This window comes from Bombina bombina, chromosome 8 (genome assembly GCF_027579735.1).
Source record: "Bombina bombina isolate aBomBom1 chromosome 8, aBomBom1.pri, whole genome shotgun sequence".
NCBI lineage: Eukaryota > Metazoa > Chordata > Amphibia > Anura > Bombinatoridae > Bombina > Bombina bombina.
The window spans coordinates 85,046,381-85,063,427 of NC_069506.1; the positions used below are offsets into that span (position 1 = coordinate 85,046,381).

General features: G+C 41.0%; 1 protein-coding gene across 2 annotated transcripts in view; it reads right to left on the reverse strand.

Annotated features, from left to right (window-relative positions):
• PRDM2 (PR/SET domain 2) overlaps positions 1-17,047 on the reverse strand; it is a 402,316-nt gene that overhangs the window by 61,928 nt on the left and 323,341 nt on the right. The window contains exon 4 of one of the 2 annotated variants that reach the window (XM_053690428.1): positions 15,724-15,846. The exons of the other annotated variant lie outside the window; for it this stretch is intronic. Within the exon in view, the coding sequence (XP_053546403.1) occupies positions 15,783-15,846 (64 nt within the window). The 3' untranslated portion in view covers positions 15,724-15,782. Of the gene's footprint in view, positions 1-15,723; positions 15,847-17,047 lie in introns of those variants that run through there. 2 annotated transcript variants of the gene reach the window in all.

The window sequence follows — 17,047 nt, forward strand, 5'->3', positions numbered from 1 at the left end:
GCTGACAGATTACTTGAGTGGACCTCTGCCCTACTGATTATCTTGGATACTTCTATCATCGCTAAGGAACTCCTTGTTCCCCCCTGATGATTGACATATGCCACAGTCGTTATGTTGTCCGACTGGAATCTGATGAATTTGGCCGAAGCCAACTGAGGCCACGCCTGAAGCGCATTGAATATTGATTGGAAGTAGAGACTCCACCTGAGTCCAAACACCCTGAGCCTTCAGGGAGTTCCAAACTGCACCCCAGCACAGAAGGCTGGCATCTGTTTTCACTATCACCCACGAGGGTCTGCGGAAACAAGTCCCCTGGGACAGATGATCTGGAGACAACCACCAAAGAAGAGAGTTTCTGGTCTCTTGATCCAGAATTATCTTTGGAGATAAATCCGCATAAACGGAACAATGTCCATTGCCGCTACCATTAATCCAATTACCTCCATACATTGAGCCACTGATGGCCGAGGAAAGGACAGAAGTGCTCGGCAAGCATTCAAAATCTTTGATTTTCTGAACTCCGTCAGAAATACTTTCATGGCTATCGAGTCTATCAGAGTTCCCAAGAACAAGTGAACTCTTCTCTATGTTCACCTTCCAGCCGTGAGTTCTCAGAAAAGACAACACTGTGTCCATGTGAGATTTTGTCAGATGATATGTTGACGCCTGAATCAGAATATCGTCCAGATAAGGCGCCACCGCTATCCCTTGCGGTCTGAGAACCGCCAAAAGAGACCCTAGAACCTTTGTGAAGATTCTGGGTGCTGTGGCCAACCAGGAAGGAGGAGCCACAAACTGATAATATTTGTCCAAGAAGGCAAACCTTAGAAACCAATGATGATCTTTGTGTATTGGAATATGAAGGTAAGCATCCTTCAAATCCACGGTAGTCATATATTGACCCTCCTGGATCATTGGCAAAATCGTTCGAATTGTCTCCATCTTGAATGATGGAACTCTTAGAAATTTGTTTAGACACTTGAGGTCCAAAATGGGTCTGAACGTTCCCTCTTTATTGGGGACCACAAATAGGTTTGAGTAAAACCCCTGTCCCTGTTCCAATTTTGGAACAGGACAGATTACTCCCATAGTAAAAAGGTCTTTTACACAGCGTAAGAACGTCTCTCTCTTTATCTGGTTTGCAGATAATTTTGAAAGATGAAATCTCCCTCTTGGGAGAAAATCCTTGAATTCCAATTGATAACCGTGGGTCACTATTTCTAGTGCCCAGGAATCCTGAGCATCTCTTGCCCAAGCCTGAGCAAAGAAAGAAAGTCTGCCCCCTACTAGATCCGGTCCCGGATCGGGGGCCACACCTTCATGCTGCTTTGTGGAAGAAGAAGCGGGGGGTCCTCCTTTAAAGTTCTGAAAGAAACGAAAATTATTCTGTTTACCCCTCATTTTAACCGACCTATCCTGAGGTAGGGCATGGCCCTTACCTCCTGTAATATCAGAAATGATCTCCTTCAATTCTGGACCAAAAAAGGTCTTACCTTTAAAGGGAATAGCTAAAAGCTTATGTTTTGATGACACATCAGCAGACCAAGATTTGAGCCACAATGCTCTACGTGCTAAAATAGCAAATCCTGCATTTTTTGCTGCTAATTTAGCAATTTGAAAAGCGGCATCAGTAATAAAAGAATTAGCTAGCTTAAGAGCCTTAATTCTATCTAGCATGTCATCTAATGGAGTCTCAACCTTAAGAGACTCTTCTAGAGCCTCAAGCCAAAAAGCTGCTGCAGTAGTTACTGGAACAATGCAAGCCTTAGGTTGTAAAAGAAATCCCTGATTAACTAATCATTTCTTTAGTAGACCCTCTAATTTCTTATCCATAGGATCCTTGAAAGCACAACTATCCTCAATGGGTATAGTAGTATGCTTAGCTAGGGAAGATATAGCTCCCTCTACCTTAGGGACCGTTTGCCATGAGTCCCGAATGGTATCTGATATAGGAAACATTTTCTTAAAATTAGGAGAGGGAGAAAACGGTATACCTGGTCTATCCCAATCCTTACTAATTTCCGAAATTCTCTTAGGAACCGGAAAAACATCAGTGTAAGTAGGAACTTCCAAATATTTATCCATTTTACACAATTTGGAGGAATCACAATAGGATCACAATCATCCAGAGTCGCTAAAACCTCCCTAACAGGCGGAGGTGTTCAAGCTTAAATTTAAATGACATAGCATCCGAATCTGTCTGAGGCAAAACATTCCCTGAATCAGAAATTTCACCCTCAGACAGTAATTCCCTGATCCCCAACTCAGAGCACTGTGAGGGAACATTGGAAATAGCTAATAAAGCATCAGAGGATTCAGTATTTACATTAATACTTGACCTACTGCGTTTACCCTGCAACACTGGTAATTTAGACAATACCTCTGTAAGGGTAGTTGACATAACTGCAGCCATCTCCTGCAGAATAAAAGAATTAGACGCACTAGACATACTAGGCGTCGCTTGTGTGGGCATAAAAGGTTGTGACACTTGGGGAGAATTGGATGGCATATCCTGATTCTCTTCAGACTGAGAATCATCCCTAGGCACACGTACTTTATTTAAAATATGCTTTTTACATTGTAAAGCCCTTTCAGTACAAGTTACTGTCAGGGTTTTTTCCCTGTTGTGTTTGCCATGTGCTGCTGGCAGCCATTTTACTCACCTCTCTTCCTGACTTGGTGCATTGTGGGGGATGCTGCTCATTGCCTGTACTTCCTTTTATGGCCAGACTGTTGTGCATCATCCATGTGAGACAGGATGCAGTCTCAGAATTGTGATGTCATCATTATTTAAAGGGCCTCTGTTCAGTATGCTTTGCCTTTGCGTTGTCTGAGACCTGTTTGCGAGAGCTCCTGTGTATTACCTGGCTGCCTGACGTCCTTCCTGGTTCCTGAATCCGGCTCGTCTGACTATTCGCTTTGGCTCCTGACTCGGCTCGTCTGACTACCAGCTCTGGTTTTGATTCCTGGCTTGTTATTTGACTTGTGGACTTTTTATTATTTTTTTGCTATTAATAAAGGTGTGATTATTTTTCCACTTCTCGTCTCAGTCTGATTCCTGGCACCCTGACATTACGCAAAGGCCATGAATCCTGATGGTACTAATAATCCACCTTTACCTGCCATCATTTCCAGGATGGATGAACAGGATCACCGCTTGCTTGGATCAATTTGCACTACCCCTGCAAACCCTGCTGACTCGCACTGCACATTTGGACCAAAGTGTCCCGCAAGTTATGGCTGCTCCTGTTTCCGCTGCTGCACCTATGCCTACCAGGAGCATGTCCAGTTCTGCACCTCTACCTCAGCGATATGGAGGCGATCCTATTCAGTGAAGAAGATTTTTGAACCAGGTGGGCATTTACTTTGAGATGTTACCTCAGGCGTTTCCCTCTGACAGAGCTAAGGTGGGATTTCTCATCTCGTTACTCTCTGACACAGCTCTTGCCTGGGCTAATCCCTTGTGGGAGACTAATAAACCTGTGATTTCAAATTACCCTGAATTTGTGGCCTCCTTTCGAAGGGTATTTGATGTTCCGGCTTGCTCCTCCTCTGCTGCTAAACAACTCATGTACATTCAGCAAGGTACAAGATCTGTTGCTCAGTATGCTATTGAGTTCCGTACGCCTGCCGCAGAGGTAGGATGGAACAATGAAGCCATTGTTGCCGCCTTCATTCATGGGCTCTCTGATGCGATTAAAGACAAAGTTGCTGCCAGAGATTTACCAGAGGATCTCGAGGCATTGGTGTCTTTTTTTATCCAAATTGACATCAGACTCAGAGAGAGGCCCTCTTTCAAGGAGCGCTTGCGGAAGCCTCCTGTTCCATTGTCTCCTACGTGTTCGTTCCCACCCATGCCTCCCTCTCCTCCTGGTCCCAAGTCACCAGGTACTGCTAAGCTGATGCAGCTGGGATTCACACGGCCGGGAAACGCTCACACCTAAGGTCCTGTCGGGGGCAGACCTTGGGTGGTTTATCCTCGTCCCCGGAACCACTTAAGGAGAAACCTTTGGTCACGGTTGTCCTTTCCTGGGTGGACTCCTCCATAGTCACTCAGGCTCTTGTTGACACCGGTGCTGCGGGCTATTTCATTGACAGTGCTTTTGTATCAAAGCACTCCATTCCTGTTTTGCCTTGGTCCGTTCCGCTTGCTATTGAGGCCATTGATGGCAGGCCCCTTCAGCCCGCACTCCTTACTCACGAAACTGCTCCGTTGTCCATGGCTGTTGGGGCTATCCATTTTGAAACCCTCCAGTTCCAGGTGATAAACTCTCCACATTTTCCGGTTGTTCTGGGTTATCCCTGGCTCCAAAAGCACAATCCCACGTTTGGAGGAGGAGGAGCATCTCCGGCAACTCCGATCCACGTGGGTGCAGATTAAGGATTGCCTTCATCGTTCTATGCAGCGCCAAAAGTTCCAGGCTGATCGTAGGCGTCTCTCCGCACCTTGATACCAGGTTGGTGAAAGAGTTTGGCTGTCCTCCCGCAACTTGAACCTTCATTTGCCTTCCAATAAATTGGCTCCCCGTTATGTTGGTCCTTTTCAAATACTCTGACGGGTTAATCCTGTGGCCTACGCTCTTGACCTTCCTCCTGCTATGCGCATCTCCAATGTTTTTCATGTCTCCCTCTTGAAACCATTGGTTTGTAATCGGTTTACCACTGTGTTGCCTCGTCCCCGTCCTATCCTTGTTGACAACCATGAGGAGTATGAGGTCAGCAGCATTATTGACTCTTGTATGTCCAGGGGCCGTGTACAGTATTTGGTTCACTGGAGGGGCTACGGTCCGGAGGAGCGTTCTTCGGTTCCCTCCTCTGATGTTCATGCTCCTGCCCTCCTCCGTGCCTTCCATGCCCGTTTCCCCAATAAGCCTTTTTTTTCCTCCCGCGGGGGAGGGGTCGTTGAGGGGAGGGTACTGTCAGGGTTTTTTTCCCTGTTGTGTTTGTCATGTGCTGCTGGCAGCCATTTTACTCACTTCCTGACTTGGTGCATTGTGGGGGATGCTGCTCATTGCCTGCACTTCCTTTTATGACCAGACTGTTGTGCATCATCCATGTGAGACAGGATGCAGTCTCAGAATTGTGATGTCATCACTTATTATTTAAAGGGCCTCTGCTCAGTATGCTTTGCCTTTACGTTGTCTGAGACCTGTTTTTGAGAGCTCCTGTGTATTACCTGGCTGCATGATGTCCTTCCTGGTTCCTGATCCCTGGCTTGTTCCTGAATCTGCTGTTTTCCTTGTTCCTGATTCTGCCTTGTCTGACTATTCGCTTTGGCTCCTGACTCGGCTCGTCTGACTACCAGCTCTGGTTTTGACTCCTGGCTTGTTATTTGACTTGTGGACTTTTTATTATTTTTTGCTATTAATAAATGTGTGATTATTTTTGCACTTCTCTGATTCCTGGCACCCTGACAGTTACACAATGTTAGTGGGGGTTGCACAATAGCTTCTAAACACATAGTACAATGAGAAACTTCAATGTCAGACATGTTGAACAGACTAGTAATACCACAAAAGTCATTTAAACACTTATTTATAGCATAAAAAAAAACATCAGAAAAAAGTGTACTGTGCCTTTAAGAAAAATTAACAATTTTTCCAAAATGCACAAAAAACGTTAAATTATTCCCAAATTTAACTTAATATCGTTGGTTAATCCACAAATTACTGCACCCAGAAGCAAGGGCAGAAATAAGGCTTTAGAAGTACTTATATCAACATGTAGTCAAAAGAGAGATAAAAATACACTCTGCACCTCGCCACAGCTCTGCTGTGGCGCCTACCTGCCCCAGGGTACTCCGAATCAAGTTTCCAACCCTTCAGACCAGCTACACAGTCCAGGAGCCACCGAGTTAATGTTTGCTGCTGCTAAGCCTGAAGAAATTGCACCAAAATAGGCTCCGCCCCTTAAGGTCAAAAGTCAGAGTAGGCCCAAACACCGCATAGAAATGCAGTTTTGCACTAAAGTAAAAATACACACACAATATAACCCTCAAGCATAAAACCAATAAGTTTTAAGTGCCAAAAATAAAATATTGTTTTTTATATTGTCTCCCATGTCACATAATGCCCAAATATCAACTAATGATAAATATAAAATAGGGACTCCAGTAACACCCCTCTTATTAAAATAGGTTTTACTGCTTACCCCATTCCCATACAGGGAAATAATGCCAGCAAGTTCTAATACACCAAGTCTCCTCAGAAAAAAGGCTGCACATATCTTAATGCTGCTTGTAGCATGAAACCGGTCTCCACACTGAAGATGTCTCATGGTTACCTTCAGAAGTCTTGTGGGAACCAGCGTGGATCTTAGTTACAAATGCTAAGATCATCAAACCTCAGGGCAGAAATCTTCTTCCATATCCCCCTGAGGAAAATAGTACGCACCGGTACGATTTAAAATAAAAAACTTCTTGATTGAAGAAACTAAAACTAACACCTCACTTTACCATGTCTTCCTAGTATAACACAGGCAAAGAGAATGACTGGGGGTGGAGGGGAAGGGGAGGGGCTATATATACAGCTCTGCTGTGGTGCTCTTTGCCACTTCCTGTTGGCAGGAGGTTAATATCCCACAAGTAAGGATGAAATCCGTGGACTCGTCATATCTTTGTAAAAGAAAATAATCTGAAAAAACGGTACTGCGCCTTTAAGAGAAAAAAAGCATACAATTTTTCCAAAACTGCTTTAAAACGATAAAATTATCAAAATTTTATAATAAATGCATCCCAACTTGTCAGCTAAGTTTGCCCCACAAGGAAAGGAATACTTAACCCTTAAGACCAAAAAACGTTATGCTAAAAAACGTTAAATTCAATAAAAACACCCCCTGTAAAATCGGAGTAACCCTTCGATTAGGCCCAAACTGCCCTGAAAGGTCCACCGGAGTTGGAGCTTGCGGCTTGTCTGGGAAAAACAACTGCGCAAATAGGCCCCGCCCAGCTCACTCGATGTTTCACAGCCTAAAATAACTGCACCAGAGCGGTCTAAAACCTAGCCATGTGGGTTCATATACCCATTTAGTGAAGCCATGTGTACCCTCCATTCTTAAAATAAAGTAAAAACGTTTGCCATAAAAACGTTATCTTTAACTCCCAACATAGAAACGTTTGCCCACAAACATCAAATCATCAGTGTCCACCATTTTTTTATAGCCCAATATACAGGTCCAGTAATACCCCTCTCTATGCATTAGGATTACTGCTTACCCTTTCCCTCATGGGGATACTGTCAGCCAATTCTGAAATAACACAGTCTCTCCAGAAAAAAATGACTGAACATACCTCAATGCTTGTAGCATGAAAAACGTTCCTCACACTGAAGTTTCTTAAGTACTCCTCAGCCATTCTGTGGGAACTACTCTGGATCTTAGTAATAACTGCTAAGATCATTCTCCAGGCAGAAGTCTTCATCCATCTGCTGCCTGGGACAAAATAGCACTCACCGGTAACATTTAAAATAAAAAAGTCTTGCTTGAAGAAAATAAAAACTAACATTTTATCACCTCTTTCACTTTACCCTTCCTATTACTTAGAGTAGGCAAAGAGAATGACTGGGGGGTGGAGTCAAGGGAGGAGCTATATAGACAGCTCTGCTGTGGTGCTCTTTGCCACTTCCTGTTAGCAGGAGGATAATATCCCACAAGTAAAAGATGAATCCGTGGACTCGAAGTATCTTATAGAAAAAATATACTTTTTAAGTAGATTTGGTAAAAAGCTTGCCAAAATATATCTGTGTACAAAGCAAGGGTAATAGTTATATTCTGTCCCAGGGCCATATATAGATAATATATAAAAATATAAATTAACTTTTAACAATTAAAAGTGCCCACAATATGGCTATATGAGTGTCTATGTATAAGAATGGTAAACATACTTACCCATAGAAACTTGTCCAATATCAAGCAAGTAGCAGACAGCCAAACCAGTACTGAAACATATCAGCAGAGGTAATGGAATAGGAGTATAATGTAGATATGTAAAGAGGCAAAAGACAAGTCCCTGTGACCAAATTTAGAGGACCTATGAAGGATTTCCCATGAGGTGAAAACATTGTATCACAAACCATACCCCAAAGACATCCCACTGACAAGCACTGTATTCTGAGGGGAACCGGGCTTCAATATAGAATGAAAAGCTCCTGTCACTGAAGAAATTATGCACAGCTTCATGCTTCAACCAGCTCCAATTGAGGCAAAGTAAAAACTAAGGTATGTGTGAGGAGTTTTATAGGGTTCTTGTGGTTTGTGAAACTTTGCCTCCTCCTAGTGGTAGGAATGTATATCCCATATGTAAGGCTCATGGACTCTCGCCACCTATATGGAAGTAAATATTTTCCATGATGCAGCGCACTCGGTTCATGCTATGGAAACTAATAATAAAATATTACATAGATGGTACCTAACTCCCCAAAGACTAAAATACATTTATTCTAGCGCACCTGATAGGTGTTGGAGATGTAAAGTTGAAAAGCGGCACATGCTACATATATGGTGGAAATGTCATAAAATTCAAGACTTCTGGGTTATTATAGTAAGGGAGATTAACACTATTATATCCAGTAAATTACAACCATTTTCTCAGTTTTGTCTGTTTGGCCGACTTGGAAAAGTTAGATGTAAAATAAAAATAAAAAAAACATAATTTATGTAAGAACTTACCTGATAAATTCATTTCTTTCATATTAGCAAGAGTCCATGAGCTAGTGACGTATGGGATATACATTCCTACCAGGAGGGGCAAAGTTTCCCAAACCTCAAAATGCCTATAAATACACCCCTCACCATACCCACAATTCAGTTTAACGAATAGCCAAGAAGTGGGGTGATAAAAAAGTGCAAAAGCATATAAAATAAGGAATTGGAATAATTGTGCTTTATACAAAAATCATAACCACCACAAAAAAAGGGCGGGCCTCATGGACTCTTGCTAATATGAAAGAAATGAATTTATCAGGTAAGTTCTTACATAAATTATGTTTTCTTTCATGTAATTAGCAAGAGTCCATGAGCTAGTGACGTATGGGATAATGATTAACCAAGATGTGGATCTTTCCACACAAGAGTCACTAGAGAGGGAGGGATAAAATAAAGACAGCCAATTCCTGCTGAAAATAATCCACACCCAAAATAAAGTTTAATGAAAAACATAAGCAGAAGATTCAAACTGAAACCGCTGCCTGAAGTACTTTTCTACCAAAAACTGCTTCAGAAGAAGAAAATACATCAAAATGGTAGAATTTAGTAAAAGTATGCAAAGAGGACCAAGTTGCTGCTTTGCAAATCTGATCAATCGAAGCTTCATTCCTAAACGCCCAGGAAGTAGAAACTGACCTAGTAGAATGAGCTGTAATCCTTTGAGGCGGAGTTTTACCCGACTCAACATAGGCAAGATGAATTAAAGATTTCAACCAAGATGCCAAAGAAATGGCAGAAGCTTTCTGGCCTTTTCTAGAACCGGAAAAGATAACAAATAGACTAGAAGTCTTACGGAAAGACTTAGTAGCTTCAACATAATATTTCAAAGCTCTAACAACATCCAAAGAATGCAACGATTTCTCCTTAGAATTCTTAGGATTAGGACATAATGAAGGAACCACAATTTCTCTACTAATGTTGTTGGAATTCACAACTTTAGGTAAAAAATCAAAAGAAGTTCGCAACACCGCCTTATCCTGATGAAAAATCAGAAAAGGAGACTCACAAGAAAGAGCAGATAATTCAGAAACTCTTCTGGCAGAAGAGATTGCCAAAAGGAACAAAACTTTCCAAGAAAGTAATTTAATGTCCAATGAATGCATAGGTTCAAACGGAGGAGCTTGAAGAGCCCCCAGAACCAAATTCAAACTCCAAGGAGGAGAAATTGACTTAATGACAGGTTTTATACGAACCAAAGCTTGTACAAAACAATGAATATCAGGAAGAATAGCAATCTTTCTGTGAAAAAGAACAGAAAGAGCAGAGATTTGACCTTTCAAGGAACTTGCGGACAAACCCTTATCTAAACCATCCTGAAGAAACTGTAAAATTCTCGGTATTCTAAAAGAATGCCAAGAAAAATGATGAGAAAGACACCAAGAAATATAAGTCTTCCAGACTCTATAATATATCTCTCTAGATACAGATTTACGCGCCTGTAACATAGTATTAATCACAGAGTCAGAGAAACCTCTTTGACCAAGAATCAAGCGTTCAATCTCCATACCTTTAAATTTAAGGATTTCAGATCCTGATGGAAAAAAGGACCTTGCGACAGAAGGTCTGGTCTTAACGGAAGAGTCCACGGTTGGCAAGAGGCCATCCGGACCAGATCCGCATACCAAAACCTGTGAGGCCATGCCGGAGCTACCAGCAGAACAAACAAGCATTCCTTCAGAATCTTGGAGATTACTCTTGGAAGAAGAACTAGAGGCGGAAAGATATAGGCAGGATGATACTTCCAAGGAAGTGATAATGCATCCACTGCCTCCGCCTGAGGATCCCGGGATCTGGACAGATACCTGGGAAGTTTCTTGTTTAGATGAGACGCCATCAGATCTATTTCTGGAAGTTCCCACATTTGAACAATCTGAAGAAATACCTCTGGGTGAAGAGACCATTCGCCCGGATGCAACGTTTGGCGACTGAGATAATCCGCTTCCCAATTGTCTATACCTGGGATATGAACCGCAGAGATTAGACAGGAGCTGGATTCCGCCCAAACCAGAATTCGAGATACTTCTTTCATAGCCAGAGGACTGTGAGTCCCTCCTTGATGATTGATGTATGCCACAGTTGTGACATTGTCTGTCTGAAAACAAATGAACGATTCTCTCTTCAGAAGAGGCCAAGACTGAAGAGCTCTGAAAATTGCACGGAGTTCCAAAATATTGATCGGTAATCTCACCTCCTGAGATTCCCAAACTCCTTGTGCCGTCAGAGATCCCCACACAGCTCCCCAACCCGTGAGACTTGCATCTGTTGAAATTACAGTCCAGGTCGGAAGCACAAAAGAAGCCCCCTGAATTAAACGATGGTGATCTGTCCACCACGTTAGAGAGTGTCGTACAATCGGTTTTAAAGATATTATTTGAGATATCTTTGTGTAATCCTTGCACCATTGATTCAGCATACAGAGCTGTAGAGGTCGCATGTGAAAACGAGCAAAGGGGATCGCGTCCGATGCAGCAGTCATAAGACCTAGAATTTCCATGCATAAGGCTACCGAAGGGAATGATTGTGACTGAAGGTTTCGACAAGCTGAAATCAATTTTAGACGTCTCTTGTCTGTTAAAGACAGAGTCATGGACACTGAATCTATCTGGAAACCCAGAAAGGTCACCCTTGTCTGAGGAATCAATGAACTTTTTGGTAAATTGATCCTCCAACCATGATCTTGAAGAAACAACACAAGTCGATTCGTATGAGATTCTGCTAAATGTAAAGACTGAGCAAGTACCAAGATATCGTCCAAATAAGGAAATACCACAATACCCTGTTCTCTGATTACAGACAGAAGGGCACAGAGAACCTTTGTAAAAATTCTTGGAGCTGTAGCTAGGCCAAACGGCAGAGCCACAAACTGGTAATGCTTGTCCAGAAAAGAGAATCTCAGGAACTGATAATGATCTGGATGAATCGGAATATGCAGATATGCATCCTGTAAATCTATCGTGGACATATAATGCCCTTGCTGAACAAAAGGCAAGATAGTCCTTACAGTTACCATTTTGAACGTAGGTATCCTTACATAACGATTCAATATTTTTAGATCCAGAACTGGTCTGAAGGAATTCTCCTTCTTTGGTACAATGAAGAGATTTGAATAAAACCCCATCCCCTGTTCCGGAACTGGAACTGGCATAATTACTCCAGCCAACTCTAGATCTGAAACACAATTCAGAAATGCTTGAGCTTTCACTGGATTTACTGGGACACGGGAAAGAAAAAATCTCTTTGCAGGAGGTCTCATCTTGAAACCAATTCTGTACCCTTCTGAAACAATACTCTGAATCCAAAGATTGTGAACAGAATTGAACCAAATTTCTTTGAAAAAACGTAACCTGCCCCCTAACAGCTGAGCTGGAATGAGGGCCGCACCTTCATGTGGACTTAGAAGCAGGCTTTGCCTTTCTAGCAGGCTTGGATTTATTCCAGACTGGAGATGGTTTCCAAACTGAAACTGCTCCTGAGGATGAAGGATCAGGCTTTTGTTCTTTGTTGAAACGAAAGGAACGAAAACGATTATTAGCCCTGTTTTTACCCTTAGATTTTTTATCCTGTGGTAAAAAAGTTCCTTTCCCACCAGTAACAGTTGAGATAATAGAATCCAACTGAGAACCAAATAATTTGTTACCCTGGAAAGAAATGGAAAGTAGAGTTGATTTAGAAGCCATATCAGCATTCCAAGTCTTAAGCCATAAAGCTCTTCTAGCTAAAATAGCTAGAGACATAAACCTGGCATCAACTCTAATAATAACAAAAATGGCATCACAGATAAAATTATTAGCATGCTGAAGAAGAATAATAATATTATGAGAATCATGATCTGTTACTTGTTGCGCTAAAGTTTCCAACCAAAAAGTTGAAGCTGCAGCAACATCAGCCAATGATATAGCAGGTCTAAGAAGATTACCTGAACACAGATAAGCTTTTCTTAGAAAGGATTCAATTTTCCTATCTAAAGGATCCTTAAATGAAGTACCATCTGACGTAGGAATAGTAGTACGTTTAGCAAGGGTAGAAATAGCCCCATCAACTCTAGGGATTTTGTCCCAAAATTCTAATCTGTCAGACGGCACAGGATATAATCGCTTAAAACGTTTAGAAGGAGTAAATGAATTACCCAATTTATCCCATTCTTTGGAAATTACTTCAGAAATAGCATTAGGAACAGGAAAAACTTCTGGAATAACCACAGGAGATTTAAATACCTTATCTAAACGTTTAGAATTAGTATCAAGAGGACCAGAATCCTCTATTTCTAAAGCAATTAGTACTTCTTTAAGTAAAGAACGAATAAATTCCATTTTAAATAAATATGAAGATTTATCAGCATCAATCTCTGAGACAGAATCCTCTGAACCAGAAGAATCATCAGAATCAGAATGATGATGTTCATTTAAAAATTCATCTGTAGGGAGAGAAGTTTTAAAAGATTTTTTATGTTTACTAGAAGGAGAAATAACAGACATAGCCTTCTTGATGGATTCAGAAACAAAATCTCTTATGTTATCAGGAACATTCTGCACCTTAGATGTTGAAGGAACTGCAACAGGCAATGGTACTTTACTAAAGGAAATATTATCTGCATTAACAAGTTTGTCATGACAATTAATACAAACAACAGCCGGAGGAATAGCTACCAAAAGTTTACAGCAGATACACTTAGCTTTGGTAGGTCCAGCACTAGACAGTGATTTTCCTGAAGTATCTTCTGACTCAGATGCAACGTGAGACATCTTGCAATATGTAAGAGAAAAAACAACATATAAAGCAAAATTGATCAAATTCCTTAAATGACAGTTTCAGGAATGGGAAAAAATGCCAAAGAACAAGCTTCTAGCAACCAGAAGCAATGAAAAATGAGACTTAAATAATGTGGAGACAAAAGCGACGCCCATATTTTTTTAGCGCCAAATAAGACGCCCACATTATTTGGCGCCTAAATGCTTTTGGCGCCAAAAATGACGCCACTTCCGGAACGCCGACATTTTTGGCGCAAAATAACGTCAAAAAATGACGCAACTTCCGGCGACACGTATGACGCCGGAAACGGAAAAGATTTTTTGCGACAAAAAAGTCCGCGCCAAGAATGACGCAATAAAATGAAGCATTTTCAGCCCCCGCGAGCCTAACAGCCCACAGGGAAAAAAGAGTCAAATTTTTGAAGGTAAGAAAAAATGATTAATTCAAATGCATTATCCCAAATATGAAACTGACTGTCTGAAAATAAGGAATGTTGAACATTCTGAGTCAAGGCAAATAAATGTTTGAATACATATATTTAGAACTTTATAAACAAAGTGCCCAACCATAGCTTAGAGTGTCACAGAAAATAAGATTTACTTACCCCAGGACACTCATCTACATGTTTGTAGAAAGCCAAACCAGTACTGAAACGAGAATCAGTAGAGGTAATGGTATATAAATAAGAGTATATCGTCAATCTGAAAAGGGAGGTAAGAGATGAATCTCTACGACCGATAACAGAGAACCTATGAAATAGACCCCGTAGAAGGAGATCACTGCATTCAAATAGGCAATACTCTCCTCACATCCCTCTGACATTCACTGCACGCTGAGAGGAAAACCGGGCTCCAACTTGCTGCGGAGCGCATATCAACGTAGAATCTAGCACAAACTTACTTCACCACCTCCATAGGAGGCAAAGTTTGTAAAAACTGAATTGTGGGTGTGGTGAGGGGTGTATTTATAGGCATTTTGAGGTTTGGGAAACTTTGCCCCTCCTGGTAGGAATGTATATCCCATACGTCACTAGCTCATGGACTCTTGCTAATTACATGAAAGAAATGGTTCTTTTACTAAGACTACATTTGAGACTACTTTTAAATATAAATTATGTAATGGAGATTAATTGAATTTATTACACCAGATGATACCCATCTTTATTACATTATTAATGAAGTTATGCAATCTACATTCCTCTTGGTATTCCTAATGTTCCTGTTAAAAGTTCTGTTCTGTTTTTATTTGATCCTTTAAGCAATCTTTTTAGTTGATAAAGATGGCCCTTTGTGAATAAATACTTTTGAGCCAAAGATGGCAATTCATTTTATGGCTGCATCTTTATCCACCTTTGATTTAGTAGAATGCAAGACTTTAATACACATTATCTGCTGGAGCATGCCTAGAAGCAAACAAGCTGCTGTGAACTCAGTTAAAATATAATGCCTGGGTTTCTGAAGTTTAATTTTGACTTGAGTTCCCCTTTAATATGCACATGTGAAATCGTTGGTAGCATTTAAATAAAAAAAAAAAGAAATTTTAATGGGGAATTACCAAAAAAAAAAAAACAATATACATAACTGTCCCAAGGCTATGATGATAACCTAAACGGCTTATAGAGTGGCAAGTAATAACATTTTTTAATTGTATTTAACCATAGGCACCCTACCATTGGAGAAAACCAGTAGGAAACCAACACCAGTGCTAAAACATAACAGCAGAGGAACTGAAATAGCAGTATATCTACAAACCAACAGGCAGAGGCAAAATACAAGCCCCTGCGACCCCCATGGAAAGGCTTGTGACTAAATCCCAACAGGTGAAATATATGCCACTACCAAATGCACCCCCCCAACAAGCAACTGTACTGTAAGGGGAAATGGGTCTTAACACGAGCTGAGAACACCTCTCACTGACGAATCTGATGCACATCTTCATTCTATACCACCTCCAACAGAGGCAAAGACATGACTGAGGTGGAAGGAGTTTTACAAAGCTCTTGGGGTTTGAAAGATCTTTACCTTCTCCTAGTGGTAGGAAAGAAGTAATTCCCAGGAGTAATGAATTGTAGACGCTCACCACCTGTATGAAAGAAATGCCCAGTACCAGAGCATTTTTGCTATCACTCCATTTAAACATAAATATATTTTCCTATCAAAACTATATATTTTTGGTAGACAACCCACGGTACTGATCTAGTCCTATTTTGGTATACTTCAATTTAAAAAAAATCATTAACTTTTTCACAAAGTTTGGTTTTCTCATTGAAATGATTTATTTTACATACCGCTTGCGCTGTCATAACACAAATGGTTGCCAAAGCTTCTCTGGGATCATGCATGACTTTGCCATTGCTTTTTGGCAATTAGAACGCTGAGCACCCCACTTCGAATATTCCTGGAAGTGAAGGGGTTAGTTAGCTAGCAAGGGTAACATTATAGTGTATTAGCCTCCCATATGACACCTCCCACTCTTCACCACCCCCTTCCCTCCCACCACCGGTCATCACCATTTTAAATACCGGCAAGACAGTCTGCAGTTCTAGGTTTTTTTTTAATTTTTGGGGTCCCTCCTCAACCCTCCCACCTCCTTGATTCCTTCCAAACAGCTCTCTAACCCTCCCCCCTCTAACTAGTAGCAGTCATATTAGGTACTGACAGCTGTCTGTCAGTACTTTTCTTAAAGGGACATTATACACTAGATTTTTCTTTGCATAAATGTTTTGTAGATGATCCATTTATATAGCCCATACAGGTTTTTTTTTAAAAAAATGTATAGTTTTGCTTATTTTTAAAAAACATTGTGCCGATTTTCAGACTCCTAACCAAGTCCCAAAATTTTAATAGTATACTGATGTATATCTACTAGAGCTTGCTCCCGTTTGTGTAAAGGGTCTTTTCATATGCAGAGGAAGGGGGGAGTGTCTGCTTTCACTGGGTGTCCCAGTCAACTTAATCAAAAGTGCTAAACTGGGAGCTTCTAAGTAAGTTTTTAAAATGTTTTTATACTGGATTTTTAGATCAGCATCTGTGCATATTATTCTTTATTGTAGTGTCCATTACATGCAGTTATATGAAAAGTGATGTAATACTGTCCCTTTAAGTTATTTATTAATAAAAAAAAAATCTGTAAGGTAGCGATCCCCCCTCACCCACACACCCTCAAGCTACTGCTAATAGAAACCTCACCCGTTCTGTAGACAGGGAACCCATCCATCACCAAAAAACCTCCCCCCCTGCAATGTGTTGCCCACCTCCCTCCTGTGTCACTGTCTGTATCAGTGATCTGCCTTTATATGATACAGGAGGAAAGATTAGTTCTTCCATACCATATAAATGCAGATGCCTTCTGCACCAGGCTGCAGTCTCAAAGTGGACAGCGAGGACCGCAGTATGAGCCAGTGTTAGACTAGGCAAAGTAATGTGTGACGTAGTACCAACGTCTATTTGGCTTAAGGGGTTACATTTGCATGCATATCTAGACCATGAAAGTTTAATTTTAATTTATTGTCCCTTCAAGTGTTGAAAAGCTGGTGTTCTGGGGTTATTTAATTGACCACATATATGCAGTAAAGTAACCAATTTGAATTTATTAGTCA